General features: G+C 46.8%; 2 protein-coding genes and 1 long non-coding RNA gene across 4 annotated transcripts; 2 read left to right on the top strand and 1 right to left on the bottom strand.

Annotated features, from left to right (window-relative positions):
• The first annotated feature begins 426 nt into the window (after positions 1–426).
• TSPO2 (translocator protein 2) lies at positions 427–6,088 on the top strand. 2 transcript variants are annotated; one of them, XM_031605972.2, is made up of 5 exons: positions 427–499; positions 628–1,145; positions 2,574–2,777; positions 3,559–3,697; positions 4,702–6,088. In XM_031605972.2, the coding sequence occupies exons 3-5, from the start codon at positions 2,605–2,607 to the stop codon at positions 4,882–4,884; spliced, it is 495 nt and encodes a 164-aa protein (XP_031461832.2). In that variant the 5' UTR covers positions 427–499; positions 628–1,145; positions 2,574–2,604; the 3' UTR covers positions 4,885–6,088. The 2 variants fall into 2 exon arrangements, with proteins under 2 accessions (XP_031461832.2, XP_031461831.2); XM_031605971.2 differs by having other exon boundaries at positions 2,565–2,777.
• A 585-nt stretch (positions 6,089–6,673) lies between these two features.
• LOC149915032 (uncharacterized) lies at positions 6,674–13,607 on the bottom strand. Its single transcript, XR_016459927.1, has 3 exons — positions 13,242–13,607; positions 11,882–12,044; positions 6,674–6,921 (listed from the first exon to the last, which is right to left on the bottom strand). It is a non-coding gene; the product is annotated as an uncharacterized LOC149915032 (long non-coding RNA).
• On the top strand, positions 12,725–20,371 carry APOBEC2 (apolipoprotein B mRNA editing enzyme catalytic subunit 2). The gene is made up of 3 exons (XM_090124742.1): positions 12,725–13,041; positions 18,755–19,302; positions 19,846–20,371. The coding sequence occupies exons 1-2, from the start codon at positions 12,914–12,916 to the stop codon at positions 19,293–19,295; spliced, it is 669 nt and encodes a 222-aa protein (XP_089980868.1). The 5' UTR covers positions 12,725–12,913; the 3' UTR covers positions 19,296–19,302; positions 19,846–20,371.
• The last annotated feature ends 495 nt before the right edge of the window (positions 20,372–20,866 follow it).

Raw genomic sequence — 20,866 nt, 5'->3', positions numbered from 1 at the left:
CCTTGTGCCAAGCAGAAAGGCAACGGAGATCTGTGCTCCAGCCCAACTGCTTCCAGCTACCAACTGCCCCAGCGTTTGCTGTGACTGTGCTGTCACCACCCCACACCAGCACTGGGAGCACTGGGAGCACTGGGGCTGCTCAGTGCTGTGCTGTGGCATATCTCCTTGCAGCATGGCATGAGCTCCCACATGCAAGTAGCAGCAGCCTGTTGGGATGTGCAGCAGACTGCTGCTTGACGAACGCGTGTTGCATCTGTTATTTCAGAGCAGTAATGATGCTGTACAAACACTTTCTCAACAGCACCGTGTTGATTTATGCTGGCTGAAAATCTAACCCCCTGCCATGTGGGTTGTTGGAGTTTTTTTTCTTTTCTCCTCCCCTCCCCCTGAAAAATTTTCTTCGGAGCCCAATAAAACAGCAGCTCTCAGTGGTTCTGTTACAGCATAATACTGCATTCTGCCAGGAACCAGCAATCCTGCTCCTGGCCATGGAATTCAGGTAATGACCCATAACTGAAGTAAATTAGTGTTTAATTCCCCATCCCTCGCAGACAGCTTACTAATGGAAATTGATTTCTAGCTTTTTCCTTTTCCATTTAACATGCTCCTCTCACGTCTTTATTTCAGATCCAAGTGCTTCTCGGTGACTTTCAGCCCAAGGGTGACCAGCGAGCTGTGCAGCAGCACCCAGCAACAGCAAAGGCAGAGGTTCCCTGCAGGCACAGCAGCTCCTCCTGCCCACAGGAGCCCAACCTGAGATCCCCAGTTGGAATACATCGGTGTACCTCATATCCCTGCAACACCCCAGACTTCATGCTACCACGGGCCTGATCCTCATCCATGTCTCTCACGCAGCTCATCTGCACCACAGGCTTTATGCTTTGGCACAGCACCATGCTCTGCCCTACACATCACCCCGAGCATCACTGCAGTGTCAGCCCCAGGGCCAGGCCATGCACGCAGGGCCCCAACGTGGGCTCTGTGTAATCTGACCCACGCAGCGATGCGCACACACCCCTTTTCTCTGCTATTTGGGCAAAACTCAACGGCCGTTCCCCTCCTTGCACGGGAGCAGCAGCAGCAGCACAGGCACTCGGATGTCCGACCGTTCTCCTTTGCACGGCACAGACGGGCGGTGAGAGACGGTAAGGCTTTATGGCTCAAACCCTATGGAAGCAAAGTGAGAAACCCAAACGACGCCGCGCTGCCCACAGCCCTTCTGCAGCGTCTCAGGGCAGAGCCTGGCTGGTGCTGGTTTACACTTCAAAAGCAGGAGCAACAGCTTGCTTCTGCCTGCTCGGTTCTCTCCTTCCAGACACACGTTAATGGTGCTATAAATTGTCTGGTGAAGGGATTGTTGGTGACAGACGGCGTCGGGGGCATTTGTTCCTTACTGACATACAGCCTGGCTGGTGTGAGCTTCTAAGGAGGAAAGCTCTGCAGCGTGATGATGATAATAATAACCATTAGCACAGGCAATAGCAAAGCGTTGATGGTGAGTCAGAATGCTGCACAGATGAGCAGATTGGTCCTGCCCTTCTGCTCCCTGCATCCCCCACCTGTGCTCCGAGCACCAGGGATGCTTGTGTGCCTCCTTCTCTCTCCTTGCACTGCTAAAAGCAATCTTCCCAAGTGCATCTGCTCAGGTGCATTATGTGCTTCTGCTGACAGCACCGAGCTGCTGTGCTCCTGGAGAATCCTGTTATCTCCAATGAATGCTAATTCAGCTCTAATTCCTTAATGGAGCAAAGCGAAGGCGAACACAGACAGATGGAGGAAGGGCACGAGGCTGTCGGGTTCACAGCCCTCCTGAGGATAACAGCAGGGGAATGAAATGCTGGATGCCATCCTTCCCAGAGCTGTTTTGTGTTGAAAATGTAATTGTTAAATATCTGTTCCTTTCATGCAACCTGGGCATGGTTAGACTGCGAGCAAACTAAGAAACCTGTGCCTCAGCTTACCTGCTAATGGAGGCAAGAATTCTGCTTCTGTCTGCTAGGATTGTAGGGAGGATTAAACAGGGTTCACTGAGAATTTAATTTACTGTAAGGACATTGTCTTGTTACGGACCTCAATTAAAATACAAATCCATGGCGAAAAATGAGATGAAGTCAGCATGGATGGGGTTTTCTAGGCATGATCTGTCTGGGTTCTCATACTCAGAATAGCATGCAGAGGGGAGATAACAGCTCTGCCGAGACGTGTGGCTCTGAGAGCAACGCAGCTGTGTGCTGTCTGACTTCAGCATTCAGGGGAGGAACGATAAAAGTCACTGAAGCTTTGTCTGCTAAGAATATAACCACCTCAGGTGAACCCTGCTACACAGAGCTCGTAAGAGCCCAGAAAATAATGCGGGAGCCACTCTACTTCATAGATCAAGGGGAAAATGTAACCATGGCAGAAATAATTACCCCTCCTTCACAGACCGGGCAGAGGGGAGTCGGTAGCAATGCTGAATACAAATTAAACACTTACCCACTAAAGCGGAGTGTAGGAAATGAGCAAAAAAAGATCAAAGCAAGAAAAAATGATTTCCAAACTGATGATCAATTGCTGTTTTTAAGCTGCAATAGGCAAAAGACCACTGCGCGTCACCAGGGAAGGATGTGGGCTTACACCGTAGGTTTTACTGTCCTGCCTCACGTCGGGGGTTTCCTCAGCTGGTTCGTCAATAGGAAAGACACTCCTGTTTGGTACGAGAAGCTGAAAAAGCCCTCATGGTGCCCACCCCGCAAAATGTTCCCCGTTGCTTGGACCGTCCTGTACACCGGGATGGGGTAAGTTCTGCACAGCCCCCCCATCTCCTCACGCTTTTTCTGGTGCAATCATTTCAAACTCTTCAGTTTGCCTTAATATCCCCTTTCCCTGGGTCAGCAGGGCAGGGCAGGTGTGCTGATTCCCAGCTATGGGAATTCCCAGGTATTGGCCTTCCAGTACTTGAAAGGGGCATATAAACAGGAAGGGGAACGGCTGTTTAAGAGGGCGGATAGTGATAGGATGAGAGAGAATGGTCTTAAACGGAGACAGGGGAGGTTTAGGTTGGATATGAGGAGGAATTTTTTCAGCCAGAGGGTGGTGATGCACTGGAACAGGTTGCCCAAGGAGGCTGTGGATGCCCCATCCCTGCAGGCATCCAAGGCTGGATGTGGCTCTGGGCAGCCTGGTTTGCTGGTTGGTGACCCTGCACACAGCAGGGGGTTGGAACTGGATCATGCTCCTTTTCAACCCAGGCCATTCTAGGATTCTATGATTCTATGAAACTGAGCTGCCTTCTGAGCTGAGTTGCTCAGCTTTATGCTCCAGGCTGTGCACAGCCCACCCTCAGCACCATGACAGGACACCAATAACAACTGCTGCCCTGGGGAAATCCTGTGAGCCACGCAGGTGTGGGAGACGAGAGGACTGAGAGCAGCCAGGGGCACAGACACAGCAGCTGTGCAGACACAGCAGTCATGCAAACCCCTGCTGCAGGACAATCTTCCACGTGAGGAGTTTGCCTACATTATGGATTCACTCACTGTGGGACAGCAGAGCACTAACGAGTTTCCCTCTTCACAGCTACGCCTCCTACCTGATTTGGAATGACCTGGGTGGCTGCAGCAGCAAAGCCATCATCCCGCTTGGCCTCTATGGGGCTCAGCTGGCCTTGAACTGGGCTTGGCCTCCCTTCTTCTTTGGTGCACGTAATCTGAAGATGGTAACGTATCCTGGAGACCCTGCTGGGTGTTTTGGGCTCGTTTGGAGAGTTTCTACCTAGCATTGTGCAACTGTAAAGAGAGCTGCAGGAAGAGTTTTTGCTCTGATACGATTAATGCTGCACCTGGCTCTAGAGAATGGTATCAGCCCCTTCCACTCCTCACCCTGCTCCTGTCCCTCTGATAGCCACAGCATGGCGGGAGATTCAAAAGTCAATGGCCCAGCTGTTGCATCTCCCTGTTAAGGACTCGGGGTGACAGATAAGCCCTTCTGAGGGACACACCCTGCCCAAAGCAGCAGAGCAGCATCCCTGGGGGGAGGGACAGGAGCTGCGCTTATCAAGCAGTACAGCACAACACGATGTGCACAGCAGAGCCTTTTGGAGGATATGCATGAAGGTACGACATCGTGGACGTGTGCTGTGCTCAAGAAGCATTTGCCTGAAGATCAGAGGCACAGAGTGGGATGCCTGTTTTCACCTCAGCTTTGTCACCCTGCTGATGAAATGTACATTTAGGAAGTTCAAGTGATAGCAGCCATTGGTACTGATGAGCACGTTTCTGATCCACCTACACAGGCATTATCAGTAGAAGGGCCACCAAGCAGTGTATTAATCTGTGAAACTTGATAACAAACAAAACAGCAGCGCTGCTCCTCACTCCTGGTTTGGTCTCACCCATGTGAGTTCAGAGCCGAGGTCTTAGGGCTCAGGATCAGCCTACCTGAATCCTCAGTGTGAAATCTCCCTGATTTCTATTCCTTCTCACAATCTCCACAGCTGTGGATGCCCCGTCCACCCCTGGAGGTGCTCAAGGCCAGGTTGGATGGGGTCCTGGGCAGCCTGGGCTGGTATTAAATGGGGAGGTTGGTGGCCAGACCTGTGGCAGGGGGTTGGAGCTTCACAATCCTTGAGGTCCCTTCCAGCCTGGGCCATTCTATGGTGACCTTTAGCTGTATGTTTCCAAAAGGAAGAACAGAAGTAATTTTCCTCTCTCTGCTCTGCAGGCGCTGATCGACATCCTGTGCTTGGACAGCCTGGCCATCGGCACCGTGTGCTCCTGGTACCGCATCAACAAGGTGGCAGCGCTGCTGATGCTGCCCTACCTGGGCTGGCTGGCCATGGCAACCTGCCTGACCATCCGCATCTGGAAGGACAACCCTGAGCAAAAGACAGGAAAGAGCGAATAAGAGCAGGAACGAAATGAAGGCATTTTGTGAAACGAAACCACGCCAAGATCTAATAATTTCTGGGGCTTACTTTTGGATAGGCAGAACACACCTCCTCCTCCCACCTTCATTGTGGCTGTATAAAGGAGAGGTTTCCACCAGATACCTGTGTGCTTTTGTAGAGCAATCACGCTTCTTTGGGAACTTTCTTTCCAACACTGCTGAGGTCTTGGGGCTACAGCAGTATGGGGACCTTACTGCTATCAGGTCAAACTGCACGAGCCAAATTAGGATCAATGATACCAGTGAAGTTCAGAGTAGCAGCCCAGGGCCTCCTTCTGTCCTGCTCCCATTCCCTCAGAACAGAAACTGTTCACACGTGGTAAATCCCATCTCTTCTGGACCAAATAAAAATGCCCTCCACTGATGCACACCCATTTTTTTAAGAACAAATTTTTGCTATTCTTGCTGTTGCTTCATTTTCATGTATCACCTGGTTTGTGCTTTATACCATTAACTTCTTATGTATCAGTCCTTGAGCAGGCAGTAATCTGTCTTGCTCTGCTGCAGAAAGAAACTGGGCACGTTGACTTTTATTTGTGGAGCTCTGCACTTGTTGAGTGTGTTGCTCCAAGATAAAGCAGCAATGATTAGAATGCAAGTGCTTGTCCCAAGAGAAAATATCTCAATTCCACCTTTGTGTGCTATTCCTCACCAGAAGGCTGACATCAATGCCTTGGGTGGGTGAGAGGACACAAAAACAGACAGAAAGCCCTTAAAATGTTGGTTTGTTTAAGTACAGAAACACAAGATTCTTCTTTAAAATGTAAAAACTTGCTGACACTGCTCTGAAAGTTGTAATTACAGGTATCTCATCTCACAGTATTTCCATTCCCTGAATATTATTCCTCAGGAAAGGCTAAAATAAGAGCATCCCCAGAGAAACAGCACCAAGCCATGCCACAGAGCCAGACATGAAAGGAGAATGGAGAAGCCTTGTCCACCCTTTATTCTGGCTCTTGCACTGACAGATCTTCGATCTGAACCTCAAAAATGTTGCATTCTACAAAATATTTACTATTATTTTTTTAATCAATAGAAGTAATTTATGGGAGGAAAAGTGTAAGGGAATCTTCTTTCTGGCAGCTGACTGTAGATTAAGGTGTGTGGGTTTATTTGCAAAGGTTCAGGAATGTAAAATAAATTGTATTTGCTTGCAATAAAATGGAGAATAAATAAATGCAAGTTATTCTTGTTTCACTGGTTTGGCATTAGGTTTGCAAAAGGGATCTGAAAAACTCAAAGGATCCCTTCTGGAGTCCATAGGCTGTGCTCAGGCCCTCAAAAGAAGGGGATCAGCAGCAGAGCTGAAGCCAGCCTCATTCCTGAGCACGTTTTAAGGGCAAATGGGCTGAATGTTCTTGTGCCCCACAACTGTAAATGGAAGAGCTGGGTGCTCAGCATGGCGTGATAAGCCCAAGGGAAACAAAGAAAGTAGCTGAGCACAGACAACATTTGTGGAACTTTTTGAAGATCTGGCCGTGTACCTCGTTCTGTCATTTTGATCCCATCCATTTTTTCCACTGCAGCTGAAGGACACCTTCACTCAGGACTGCTGCTGCAAGCAGTCTGCTGTAATCTCTTGAGTAAAAGCTGCGTGAGAGCAGGCCATTCAGCAGATGTGATTGTAGGGCTATAAAGCACTGAACACTGCAAGCAGCAGTAGAAGGATCATAAGCCAATTAAAAACAAAACAAAACAAAACAACAGCTATGTATTTCTGGGCTTTATATAACTGCATGTTCCTCACCTTATTTACAGCAATGCATCCTCCATGTGCCAAAGGACAGGAGGACATAAATTATTTCTCCCTAAAAAGAAAGTAATATCTGGGCTGGAGATTCAATTCAGTGGAGTTAGGAATGATTCAGGACATCTGAACACCATTATGCCTATCCTCCCCTCGTCAGCACGGAACAGCCAGGAGGAGCAGAGCAGAGCAGAGCCATCTAGTGCAGCCAGGAGGGATAAGGCAAGTCCTGACAGTGCTCCGTGCTTCTGAAAAGAGGAAAAATATTATTTAAATGACACGTAGGTTGGTAAATTGCTCTTGAATTGGTACAAAACTGCAATGTTTAATAACACATCCAAATTAAATACCCGGACACCTATTTGAACATTCTTCAGAATTACTCCTCTTCTCCCTTCTCCCTAATTTTTTTTTTTCCTCTTAGAGTAAAGTAATAGCTTGAATTAAATGTAATTGACTTTTATGAACTTTTCATATTTGCCTTCCCCATTTTCACAGCTGCTGTGACCAGCTGACTTCTTGTCTTTATTTCAGTTCTCCCTTCCAGTCCATAGGTGGCTATACACGCACCAATGGCTTCCCTGATGCTTGCAGTTTCTTGCAGCAAGTGCTCCTATGTGTCATACATACAATTGCTAGAAATCAATTGACAAACTTAGATTCAGCAAAGCACCCTCTTGTATTAATATTTAAAGCATCATTTAGTGTATTTACCGTTCAAATAACTATGCTAAAACCCTCTGCATTAGAATAACGTTAATGATGTTTCAAAGTCAGCCATCCAGAAAATCTCTTCTGTTGCACAGCGCAGAGCAAAACCAGCCTGTCCTCATAGTCTGGTTTTCTGTTATTGCAGCCCAGTGGATCTCGTGCTGCTGACCACGCGATGGCTGGAAGAAGCACATGGCAACACAGCATCCTCCTGCAGACCTTGCCCTGGGCTGCAGTCAAATCAAATCTGGGAAAGAGAACCCAGGAAGATGCAAGAAATCCAAACCATGCCTTGGAACCTGGCTTGCAAAACTTGTGAAATTTTCGTCTAAGAGGGGATTTCACTGGAGGTGCCATGTGGGTGAGCTCAGGGCTCTCCTCCCTGCCATACACTGTCCGGGGGCTTTTTTCCCCAGGCCATCTGCAAGGAGCATGGAGGAATTCCGCCTGAGCCAAAACAAACAAAGGCAGCCGGCAGGCTGGATCCATATCGCCTCAGTGGGTATGCAAGGTGCTTGTCCAGCCCCTTAAATTAGCCTATGGAATGGATACCATATCCCACCCCAGTGTCAGGGAACATTCATAACACACTGCAGGACATGTCGTGGTCTACATGGCTCAAGCAGTGACTCAGACAAAGGCCATGCATTCGTGACAGTTTTCCTAGGGTCGTGGCATTTAGAGAAGAGCCACCTCTCAGATCTCCATGTCCAGGGATGATCCCTCTCTCCAGACTTCAGACAGTCTGTCCAGAAAGGCATATTCAATACGAAACCAATCTTAGCCCAAAGGGCACATCCTCTGCCTGCTGGATACACAATATTTGTCCATAAATAAAATCTTTCTGCGCCTTTCCACCCAGCCCCTTTCCCCAACCCTTGCCTCATTCAATAATTTACTAGCTGTTCCAGAAAACACTCTGGCTTCAGCAGTGAGGAACTTAAATTGACTCGCTGGTGTCTGGAGCTATGTTAAAATAGAGAGTGAAATGTTAGAAAGAATTTGCTGCTGTGTGTAAACTCCAGCGAGCTGATGACAGGCCAGCAGCCCTCCCACAGCCCCCTCGTTAGCGCTGGGAGGAGCAGAGCATCAGTTCCCAGGGCTCTGAGCACCCAGGGCTGGGGCTGCTCCCAGGGAAACCGCACCCAGCAGCAAGGAGGTTGTGCTGCCTGGAGTTGGCATCGACTTCCAGTTGGACTTTGAATTAATTGGGCAGCCAGCAGTGCCTGCCAAGTAACACTCCTTCTCAGCTCTACAGGAGAGCAGTAGTGGGTGTGTGTGCTGGGGATCATAGGCCAGGGATGTCCAGGGTTCAGATGTGAAGATAAGGCGAGCAAGGAGGTGAGAGCATCTCTTATCTCTGCTTGCAGCACGGCTCATTTCAGCCGAGGTATTGCTCTTTTCACAGCAAACTAATGTCCTGCCCAGAGGGGATGTGGGCGCTGCTCAGATTGAACCTTGTGGGATTTTGCAGCAGCTGACGCCTGTGTTTTCCTACCCCTTCTCTTAAAACTTGGCAGTGTTGTCCTGCAGCGCAATGAAAGGGACAGGTGAGGGCCTCCAGGGGCTGAAGGAAGGAAAGCTGCCTCCGCACATCACTGTCAGTGAGTGTTTATTTATTTATCACGTAACGGTAGTTACAGCCGGAAAAAGCAGGAGGGGGATGGCTGCCAGACAATGTATCTAGGGAGATGTTTTGTTACTGCCACCAGCTGTCCCTTTGGAATAGAGAGCACATCTCAGCCATGACTCACACAGCCAGTGTCTTATTTCACTCTCGCGTCTATCCAGAAATGTTCCTCCAGCCCAAGAATGCAATAAAAGCCTCCTTTCCCTGGCAAGGACTTCCACTGCCAGGTCTCTTCCACTGCCCCTTTGTGATCAGCACAGAGCAGCCATTTTAACAGCAGTAAAGCAGCTCGGGCTGCAATTAGAGGACAAGCAGATAACCTGCTGGGCAGACAGGTCAAGGGATTACAACACTCTCCTTGTCAGACACTCATTCAAGATGAGAAGGGGAAAAAAAAAAAAAATCAGATTGTTCCCACATGTCTCTAAAATCAGTGGAAAAAGTGCTCTGCATTTGGAGGGACCCACGATCAGATCTTAATACCTGAGACATGAGCCAAGCCAGAGTGCAGCCTCCAGAACAGAGCTCAGCCTTCCCTTGCTGGCTGTGCCCTGCCGGCAGCTCTCCCACTGCAGACAGCTCTTCAAGTCCTACGGCAGGGTCAGTGCTTTGAGGTCTATTCCTCCCCTTCATTCACAGCTCTGATCAGGCATTCTGGCCTCGATGCCCCAAGACGGTGAAGCCAGACCTTTTAAAACACAGGGGGACAGGCTGCCAGATGCTGTGGGACGCATCTGTCACAGGATGGAGAATGGGCTTAGGCAGGAAACCACAGCTTGGGTTTGTGCTGCTGAGGGGGAAGCAGCTGAAGGGCCCGTGTGGTTCTGCAGCACAGGGTCGAGTCGCTCCGCTTTTCCCCGCAAGTGAAGTGCAGCTGCTGCAGATTTACTGAAGTGGGAGCAGTCCTTACCTACCGACTGCATCCAGCAGGGAGAGGCCACAGGGTTCTGCTGGAGGTGAGCAGGATTTAAGGGGAGGATTTAGCCTCTGCTCCCAGCCCTGCTGTGTGAGCTTTGAGGTGCGAGCAGATCTCCTGTGCTTCTGTGGCCAAATAGCCATTCTGCTGCGCAGGGCTCTCAGAGCTTCACAGGCTACTGAATAAAGCATGAAGTGACGGAGAGGGGAAGGGTGAAGGAAGCCTCAGTAACAACGCCTGCTGCAATGATTTGAGCTAACCTAAGCGCTGCTGGAGGTCCTGGCGTGAGGATGGCTGCATCCTCCAGCGCTGTGCCCTCGCTCCTACTCTGTACCACCTGATGGGGAAAGAATTCCATTACTGGCTCCAGCCATTAGCCCCGTGCACGGATGCTCCTGGACTCACGCACACACTTCAGGGGAATTAGGGTCATTTAAAAACAACTGAATACAACCGATCAAAGCTTTCATTCCTAAGGCTCTAATGCAAAATGTCAGCTCGACAGCAACTCGGTGGTGTCCCTTTATATTTTTGGCACAGGCAGACTCTGCAGGGGGGTGGATCGTGACTATTTAGTGCACTGCCCTAGATGGAGCTGTGAAGCAGCTGGGGTAGGGCTGGATAGAGGTAGAGTCTCGGTGCCACATTCCAGAGATTAGATAGGAGCTCAGCCCTGAACTCTGCAGAGGGGCCAGGCCAGTGAAAGCTAAGGCTGCAGGAAAGATGGGACCTTAACAGTCAAGAGCTTCCAAAAATAAAAAAAAGAAAAGTGGGTCAGAGTGAAGGAGGGTGCTTTTTAGCATACAGGGGGAAGACAGAGAGAACCTGTCACTCATTAAGAGAGGATCCCCATCCCCAAAAACACTCCCAAAATGTCAGAGGTGAGGGTAACTGGACAGGGGAGTTGGAATTTGAGCATAGTCACCAGGCAAGAGGAAAAACACTACACCTGCTCTCCAGGAAAGTATTTCCAGCTTAAAAATAAATAAAATTTTGCACCAGGAAAATATATGTTCCACGGATAGGATGTCTTGGAATGTCTCAAATCCTTCGCTGCACTGTTGTCACAAAACTCTCCATGCCAGTCATCACATAAACAACTTTCTCATCACTACCAAACAGAGAAGGAGTGAAGGGGTGGGTGGTGTCCCTGCCCCCACAACACATTTCAGTGATGCTATTAATGAAGAACTACAAAAGGTATTGTGATTCTCACAGTGCAGAAAGCCAAGCTAGCTAGGGGCTTGAAAAAGCAGCCAGAAGGCAAATTATCTGCCTAGCAGCATAAGTTTATCACTTTGTGGTGGTGCACAAACTAAAGCTGTAGGAGAGCTGGCTACGGGGCACCACGAGTGTGACCTGAAAGCAGGTACTCACACATCTCTGATTCCTACACAGAACAGCCTGTCACAGTGGTTTCCCACTAACAGCCTGAATCAGATATAGCACAACATTTCAGCTTCATCTAAGTCATGACGGTGGGCTCTGAAGTAGGTGCAGAACCCAGGATACTGGAGGTTTGATTTCCAGCGTGCTTTGGCTAAAACTTGAGTTCTGCATCACTACACACCTCCCATTCACCTCCATGTCACAGAAGAGTTTCCCTGAGAAAGGCGTGCTGAGGTTTTCATCAGGCTTGGCTCACATGGGATTGACACAAACTTTGATTAAGCTGTGAGAAGAATTTCACATCATTCTGCATTTCTGGAGAGAGAATCCTCCCAATCTGAATGTACAAACCCCTTTTTAGAGCTTATGTGAAGCCCAGACAAACCCTGAGTAACCTTCCAAGCCACCGCAGCCTCTTTGAGAGATCTGCTTGATATACTGCTGAGCAAAGCAAACACCCTAAGCTTGTGTCAATAAAATCTTTATAGTCCTTCTCATTTCTTTTATGAAGGACAGATTCCACACCCACAGTAGTTTGGTGCAATCACAATAAGTACTTTACCAGAATGCCTCCAAGTGCTCTGTCCTTGGCACACAGCTCTCAGCAGCCCCAGTAAGTGCTGCCTCACCTCCAGGTCTGCACACACGTTTATCATCACAGCTCCACAGACAGCCTGTCTGATTCTTTGGCTCCTGTGCAATCACTCATCCAACATCTGCATCCCCTGCAGAAGCAAAGGGGAAACAAACAAAGGAAAGCTGCAAGAATCTCTAAGGCAATAGATTCTCAAAATCCCTACTCTTATCTAGCAGTGTTATCACTCCTGGTGTGCTAAGCATTTTTTAAATATTCAGCCAAAGAAGAGAAAAAATAGAGAACAATGTGCTCAGCACATGGAATTGGAACTGTGCTGCACCTGAAATACCCACTGTGAATTATCAGCCTGACTTCAAAACATCTGGAATAAACCTCTGGCTTGAATTTCCACCGACACCATCTGTAACACTAACTTCAACAAGCTCAAATTTGGGATTTCATTCTCCTGGAAGAGCAGGGGGGAAGGAAAGGCGATTTCTTGCTCTGGGCACTCCAGGTGGCCCACAAGGCCAAACCCACAACAATGGGGATTTTCCAGCAAACCAAATGGGGATTGCCCCTCTCCCCTCTGAGCCAAAACAGTGGTCCTTCAAGGTCAGCAAAATAATAAACTGGCAAATGGAAGGTAAATGGAGAACCTGCCAGCTCTGCACCTTGCCAGCTATCTGTCATAGTCACGGATAAATAGATCCTTAGGCTTCCAGGATTTTCCACCCATTGCTTAACCCGCCCACCACGAAGTCGTCACTTAATTTTAAATTAAAAAAGGAGCGTGGGGGATTGTTAAAAAGACGTAGCAAAAGCTGGGGAAGGAAAGCTGAGAGCCCGGGACACCCAACCCCATCCAGCCTCTATCACTGCTTTGTTCCATATTTAGCCCCCGACAACTGTCTCTGGTGCAGGAACTCCCAGCTCTGTTTTTTCCCTCCCCCCTGAGCTTTCTGAAATTACTCTTTTTCCCAGTGGCTGTAACTGACTGTCCCTATAGCTGAGAAGATGGCAGAAAAGCAGGAGGAGCCCAGCAACACCCAGAATGGTGAACCCGACAACGCAGAGGAGGGCGAGGGGAAAAAGAAGAAGAAGGTGAAGAGGGAAGACCTGCCTCCGTTTGAAATCGTGACAGGGTAAGGGGGCTCACTATGCAGTGGGTGCATGAGACTGACATGGGCATCTTCAGAGGTTTCTCCCTCAGCTCAGATGTTGGGTAACTAAAGGCAGTATCTGAAGTCGTGCACTTCTCGGTGTTCTTAAAGGGTTTAAGTATGGCTTTCATTGCTGTGGGATTTTGTTAAGTTTCAACATGTTTTGGAGCAGACAGACTCACCCCGTGCAGGCAGGCAGTCAAATCCATTTGTTTTTACACAAGTAGGGCTGTTTCCATAGAGTTCAGCAGTCCTTTTGCATTGCATGGAGTCCTGCTGAGTGCACCGGGATCGCTGCCCGACGGGAGGTCCTTGGTGAACTGAGTATCGATTTCCTGGCGTAATCAATGGCTCTTGTCTGAAAGTTTCTCTATCTGTGTGTTAGGAAGAATAGCCCTGTCATGGCTGATTTGCTTTACATACCTAAGGTATGTATCTTTCAAGAGCTTGCATCTGGAATTGGGCACTCGGAGAAGCCCTGCTCGTGGATAGGCACCAAAACAAGAGGTGGTTTTCAAGCCAGCAAAGCAGCACACAGCTCCTTTTGTTGCAGGGAGCCTGGCCTTTGAAAGAGGAGATACAACAGATCTTGCTAGGAAGTTGAACTCGTCAGACATTGCTGACAACCGCTAAAAAAAGTGTAATCTGTTCTCTCCAAGCACTTAGAAATGGTCGTTGCTCTGGTATAAAGATGCCCTGTATAGTTCTTCCCTCTGGTCTCCCCTGAAGTCACCAAGGCAGTGTTCCCAGTGCATAAACCAAACCCATGATTTCTCTTAGCTGCTGCAATGCAAACATCAGAGCAGACTGCAGAACCCACTAGGAAGGTTGCTGCCTGGGAAGTGGTCAGCAATAAGAGAGATGCTGCAAACTGTGTTCGGTTGGCACTTCTGAAAGCCATGCATGAGGTTTCATCCCACACAAGTGGGTTATGTCCCTCTGCAGGGAGGAATGCATATGCTCTGAAATCATTGATTGGATTACCTTGGGTAAAGCTTTTCTAGGAATGAGTTAAAATCCATGCTCTGCTATCTGTGTACATGAAGCTGGTAGCACCCATTTTCTTTCTGTACGTTGATACCAAGCAAGACAAGAGGTGAAATTCCTGAAGTGAAAGTACTCAGCTATTTGGTGAGGGACCACAGAGCTGTCACTATGGGTATTTATACCGTGCTCATTACAATACTATTTGGAAACTGTTTAAAGCTATCCGGAGAATTCTTGCATCGCTCGTGGCCTGGTATCCCCTGATTATTAGTTTATGGCTGATGTACTGGGTGTTAAAGGTGAGAATGAGGAAGCGAAGCAGAAATCCCAGAGGACCCAGAAAGATGTACAGAAAAATCCAGCAATCTTTACTCTCATTTTGGGAAGGACCTGTCACTGCAGGCTGTGCCTCAACCTGCTCTCACCACTGTTCAGATTTCCTAATTACTTACAGTTTTTCAGCCAATAAAGCCAGCTATGCGAATTATGAGAAAGCAACTGCCACTGTGCAAGCACTTAAATTCAATTACACTGCCTACTATTCAAGAATTTCAGTTTCAGCCCTTGGATTAAGGGCATCTTCTGACACACAGCCAAGTTTTCAAGCTGAGGCTCATAGCAGAGCCTGGCATACACAAAAGATGTTGGGAAACCGATCAATCTGTTTAAGAATATTAACTTCCCCCCACCCTCACTTTTTGTCAGCATTTGGCTCAATACAGCCCTGGATAAATGTAAGCTCCTGCTGTGTATTTTTCACGACATTTAAGTGGATGTATTTATTTACACATTACCTAGAGTGTAAATGAGGCTCCTTCTAGCAGGAGGTGATAAACTCTTGGTTTCTGTTACAGCTGATCATTACAGACTTTCTATCATCGATGAGCATGAGTGTTTATTTGGAAATAGTTGGCAAAAAGCAGCAAAAACTTCAGACCTCAAAGCCCCCCCAGCCCACCCCTTCCATAGGCACAAAGCTCACATGCAGGTCCTAAACATTGTGCCTTTATTGGAGAGGGAAATGGTGAGAAAATGGCTTCTCTATTTGCAAAACGAAAGAAAGCCGAAAAGCTGTCAGCCTAGTCACCAAAATAGATGCTATTTGTGTATTTTAATAAATTTACAGTTATATGCAAGGCAAGACAATTGTTGTATTTAACACCTACAGCAATACCGGGTCTGGTATAAGAAATAAGAGAATGGATCTCATCTTGGTACATTTTGTTGGCATTCTGTTTTCCTAATCTTAGAAAACCAAAAAGGGTGGAATATGGATAATGTTAACATTTGTACATCACCTGCCATTAAATCATGGGAAAACAGGCTTGCCAAGAATTAGTGATATACTCAGGAACAGACACAAAGCTAGATCTCAGTGTCCAAAGAAGTAGGCTGTGCTTTCATAGCAGATGACAAATCTTTCTTAGGGATGTATTTTGATTATCAGTCACTTGTGGAGTGTTTTAATCTACGCAAATAAACAACACCATCATGGTACCTCACTTCATCTTGGGTCATCTGCCAAACACTCTAACTCAGACGGGAGGGAAAGCAGCAGACAGCATCCAAGCACGCACGCAATCCTATGGCACACGTGGGTGCTCTTCCTGTTCTTTCACTGCTGCACCCCTTGCTGTGGGACTTCCCAGTTACTCAGAGGACCAGAGACACCTTGCCCAAGTCCCAGCTGCTGGGAAGTCTCAGCAAGGACACAACTGAGCCTCCTGAGGACTGGTGTTTACAATTCACACTTGTGCTGAAGTGCCCTCCCTCCTCTGGTTTACATGGGATTAAGGAGATCCTTGCTAACTAGCAAACAGTCTACTGGTTGCCTCCGAATCCACGATCAGCAAGTTTTCCATGCTCTCAGCCAATTACTTAGACTTGGAAAAAGCCCTTGGCTTTGTTTACATTCTTTATTGGAAACCTATTCATTAAGCCAATGCACATTCCATGCTGCTAGGACAGATTGAGGTGAACATCCCAGATAATCTCAGATGGATGCCAGGATGATAAGCACAGAGATCTGTCTAGAAGGTCTGATTAAACACACAGTGAGTCAACGCATCCTGGAACAGATCACTGCTGTTTAAACTGCTCATCAAAACATACATGCTTAATTTCATCTCTGATGTCACCGCTCTGCAGTCAGGAGAGTTAAATCAGGAATTAACTAACACCTGCGACTCTGATGTGACACATTTAAACACATGACGTTACCTTAGAACAACTTCTTGTACCCACACAAACTTGTCTTTGACACGAGGCAACCTGCAGCTTGTCGCACTCAGCATGGCTGGGCTTTCAAAGAAAACCTGAATTAAGGAATCATTAAATCATTATCTGAAGAATCATTTATTATTATTAGGACAGAAAGCAGGAAAAGTGCTGGTCTCAGAAGGATGTAAACTCTTCTTAGCTCAAAGACAACAAATGGAGTTTGTGGAATAAGAGGTGCTTTGCTGAAATAGCCTGATGATGCTGTTTAGTGACACCAGAGGTCTTATAACACAAGGAAAATGAGACTAGCTCTAACAGGTAACCTTAACTTCAATTTCTTAGTGTTTTCCCTCTGTTCCCTTAATTTAGAGGACTCAGTGGGTAGAGAAGAACTCGTGCACACCAGTGCAAGCACTCAGCACAACCCAGAGAACCACAGACCAAATCACACCACACCAGCATGATCTGTTTGCTCAGTAACCAAAACAAAAGCCTGTATCCACACTACTGCCGACCATCCCTCATGAACACACCTCCAGCTAAGACAGTGCTAACAGAGAAGGCCCCAGACAGGCTTTGCTATTAAATCCCAGCTTGGATAGACTTCATCTAAACAGGACCGAATAACGTAAGCGTTTAATAATATAGTTTAGAAAGCAGCAGAAAATCTGCTTCTAATAAAACTTCTGAAGCCAGACTTGCACTCTCAACATGCATTGTTATATAAATCAATGACATGCAAAAAGAATTAGGGTACTCTTTGACTGACAGCACCAACAGACATTCCTGGTGTAGCTGCTGTTCTATGCACAATGCTGTTTCGACTCATCCATCTCACTGCATCCTGAAGAATAACAATCTTCTTCTCCTAGCACAAAGCACAACTGTGCCAACCTAACCGTATCAACTCTCACACTATTTGGCTCGTGCAGCACACTGCTATTCCAAGAGAAGTCACTCGTCTGTAAAATCACACTGTTGGGAAACCCAAACCAGAAGTGTGAGCTGTAAATCCAGGCCTTTCACTGCAAATGTGCACTGCAGGAACAACCAGACCCGTTGTCCTGCTGGAGTACCAGCAAACATTCTGCAGGGACAGCGTTCTTTTATGTTTCCATTTCCTCAAAAGCCAAAAATGCCACAGGACTTTGGCAGCAAGGAAACCTCAGGCTGTGTGAGGACTGAATACGTGCACAGCAGTGAGAAGTTTCTGGAAGTTTCTAAGTGGAATTAAACAGAGACAGAAAAACGTATTTAAACATTTAGAGCAATGTGGCTAAAGCTTGATTGCAGCTATAATTTACTGTTATGTATTGAGACAGCACACCAACTGCAATCCTTTTCCATGCAGAAGTCCTGCAGCCCATGCTGCAGCTCTTGCAGCCAGGTTACATGATGGACTCTGTTACACCATACTTTCTGTTGAGCTGCTCCCATTCCAATCTGATAAGCAGAGTATCATGCTACTTTGGGCATTTCGTGCAGCCCTACCTCAAAGTGAGACCTTTTCCATTACAGTCTATAGGAAGACACCTGCTGATTATATATATCAAATTCAAGCCCTTCATGGAACAGTTCTTATTCCTGGCTTGCAACCATCCCACATTCTCAGCACGGCCCAAGCCAGGATTCCCCACTAGCAAGCTGACAGCGATTCACTTTCTACAAACTGAGAACAGCATACTGATTTTGAGTCCATTCATTCTTTTCCATGCCATTTATTTCCACCATCTCTGGATACCTGATGCCACATTGCATCACAAATTCTTTCCTCTCAGCAGAACAACACTCTGTCACCTGCTCCTGCAGCCTCACTGCTCTCCCCAATTAATATTTCTAGGAGTTTGAGAAGCTGTCCTGACCTTTGCTCATTGCACCCCTGGAGAGATCTGACATTATAACGTAACTGTAGACAAGAGATGAATAAGACACTTAGTGTTTTACAAAGATTGATTATAGCTTCAGTGGGAATAGCAAGGTTATAGGTCCACCTAAAGCTCTGTTGAGAGGAGTACAAGACTCTGGAAGATTACTAGCATTTAAGAAACAAAATGTTGTGCTGCTTTTTGTTATTTTGCTTTGGCTACTCTATGCAGCCATCATCCTTAGTAGTATTTAGCAGGTCGCAGGGCACGTTGTCAGCAGCATCCTTCATCTTTTCAACATTCTTCAAGCACAATTCTTGTACTACATGCTCCAGTTAGATGCTACAGGGAGCGACCAGGAAAGCTCCATACTGCCACATATCAAAGTGAAAAAGACTAAGTGTTGAAAATGGGTCTGGAAGCCTCACTACACAGTAATTGATCATCCAGTGATGTTTAATGCATTTTTAGCCTTTCTTGGCAGGGATCTCCTTTTAATAGATAGCAAAAGAGAATCATGGTGGATGGCGCAACTGGTCCACGATCACACAGGAACTAAGCCAGTGCTATAACCCTTTATTATCTGCTTTCTGAGATGCTTCTCTCCTCTCTACTTTCCGCAGGGAACGCCTCCCAGCCATATTTTTCAAGTTCCAGTTCAGGAACGTGGAATACAGCTCAGGCAGGAACAAAACCTTCCTGTGTTATGTTGTAGAGACCCAAGGCAAAGAGTCGACGACTTCCCGGGGTTACCTGGAAGATGAGCACGCAGCCTCCCATGCAGAAATTGCTTTCTTTAACACGATTTTGCCAAAGTGTGAATCGAGCCTCCGCTACAACATCACCTGGTACGTCTCCTCCAGCCCCTGCGTGACCTGCGCCGATCGGATCAGTGAGACCCTAAGGAAGAACAAGAACCTGCGTCTGACGATCATGGTAGGACGCCTCTTCATGTGGGAAGAGCCAGAAATGCAGGCTGCCCTGAAAAAAATGAAGTCTGCTGGCTGCAAGCTGAGGATTATGAAGCCTCAAGACTTTGAGTACGTCTGGCAGAACTTTGTGGAACAGGAAGAAGGAGAGGAAGCAAAGGCTTTCGTGCCATGGGAGGACATTCAAGAGAACTTCCAGTACTATGAGGAAAAGTTGGCTGAGATTCTGCAGTGAAGCTCACGTGAGTGAGGATTTCTATTTGCTCACCTGGCTCCCTGTATTAGTTTTAGACTTCTCTTTTTCTTCAGGTTGTTAACGGCATAACATGCAATCATTTTCATTTACTACTATTCCCTGTGTACCCAGCTGCACCTGGCAGTACCTGAATATTATCCTAGACAGTACCTTCTCCCTTCAAAGGTAGTAATGATACAGTTGGCTCCTTCACAGCAGATGCTGAAGGTACTTAGAAATATTTTTCCCCAGGAGGTGTTCACTGTGAGGAAAAAAATAATTAAAAGGTAGGATCACAAGGTGTAACAAGAACACCTCACTATTCCCTGCATGTATGATATCTAGGACGCATGTGAAAGAACTAAAGAACATACAGAAAATGCAGTTCCCCCCCACACCCAGAACAAAAACCAAAACAATGCCACACTACTAAAAGCAACCAGTTATGACAGCACGATCCTTTTTATGGGGTACTGAAGACTCACCTATTTAAGCAGTAAAACACAAAAGCATTTGAAGCTTCTAACATGTTCCTCTCCCTTCCCTCCAGGCCCATCTCAGGAAAAATCGACACAGAGACACAACAGACTTGGACATCCGGGACACACCTGCTTCCCAAAGCTTTGAATCCAGCAGATGCAGTGCCAGCTTCTGGAATTTTAGGCCCTGATGGACGACAAATATGTGTACAACATATTTAGTGTTTGGAATCTTATGGTACATTTTTTTTGTTGTCCTTCTCCATTCACCCCACTCCCCCTGAAACAAAACTACGTTGTCATTGCTGACAGGAAAAGGCACTGAGCTGTGTGGTTAAAGCCTTGAATGAAATGCATTGCAGTGGAGCAACAGGAATGAGTGTAGGCCTTGCATACCAGGATTACTTGGAGATAAAAGACTGTAGAGAAAAGCTGCTGATTTGATAAACTTACCTACAAAAAGTATGCTTCATCAATATTAAAAAGATAAATAAAGTTCTATTCCTCTGTCCTCCTCAATAATAGTAACTGCAATTTAAGTTACAGTGAATTTCTTAATTCTACAGTTATAATGGAGCCCTAAATACTTGATTTCAAATGCATCAGATACAACTTTCCCCTTGTTCAGTATGTCTGTGATATAAACCTGGGCTAAGCAAAAGAAATAAAATTGGAGCCCACTGAAAAAAGAGTAAAGCAGTGTCATCTGTTCTCTATTTCAAAGAGGTCCTAAAATTAATCTGACGGGTGAGACACTGTGGGACACCCACACGTGAGATATGAAACTCATATCTGGAGCACAGAATGATCAGAAGAGAGAGCTACCAGATACCAGAGAGTTTCAAGAGAATGCACAATTGCAGAGATGCACAGAAAGAGAGAAAATATGGGATGATACTTTCCATATAAAACGAGGCACAGAACAAATGGAGGTGACAGAGCAGCACACCAACTAAGAAATGGAGTCAGAAATGGCTCCTCCTTCCAACTACTTCTGGATGTTGATTGCTGCATTGTCACAAATTTGAAAGGCGCTAAACATGCATAAATACAAAATATTCTGGTATTACCTTCCAAAGCAAACAAACAAAA

This window comes from Phasianus colchicus, chromosome 25 (genome assembly GCF_987193195.1).
Source record: "Phasianus colchicus chromosome 25, bPhaCol1.hap1.1, whole genome shotgun sequence".
NCBI classification, from domain to species: domain Eukaryota; kingdom Metazoa; phylum Chordata; class Aves; order Galliformes; family Phasianidae; genus Phasianus; species Phasianus colchicus.
Note: the sequence above shows the minus strand (reverse complement) of the source record. Positions and strands in the feature narration are given on the sequence as shown.

Bases quoted from the DNA above. Each gene is read 5' to 3' on its own strand.
- TSPO2 (XM_031605972.2), top strand. From the start codon at position 2,605: ATGTGGGCTTACACCGTAGGTTTTACTGTCCTGCCTCACGTCGGGGGT. The intron at 2,778-3,558 runs GTAAGTTCTGCA...CCCTCTTCACAG, and splicing joins GTCCTGTACACCGGGATGGG to CTACGCCTCCTACCTGATTT. The intron at 3,698-4,701 runs GTAACGTATCCT...TCTGCTCTGCAG, and splicing joins GTGCACGTAATCTGAAGATG to GCGCTGATCGACATCCTGTG.
- APOBEC2 (XM_090124742.1), top strand. From the start codon at position 12,914: ATGGCAGAAAAGCAGGAGGAGCCCAGCAACACCCAGAATGGTGAACCC. The intron at 13,042-18,754 runs GTAAGGGGGCTC...TACTTTCCGCAG, and splicing joins CCGTTTGAAATCGTGACAGG to GGAACGCCTCCCAGCCATAT.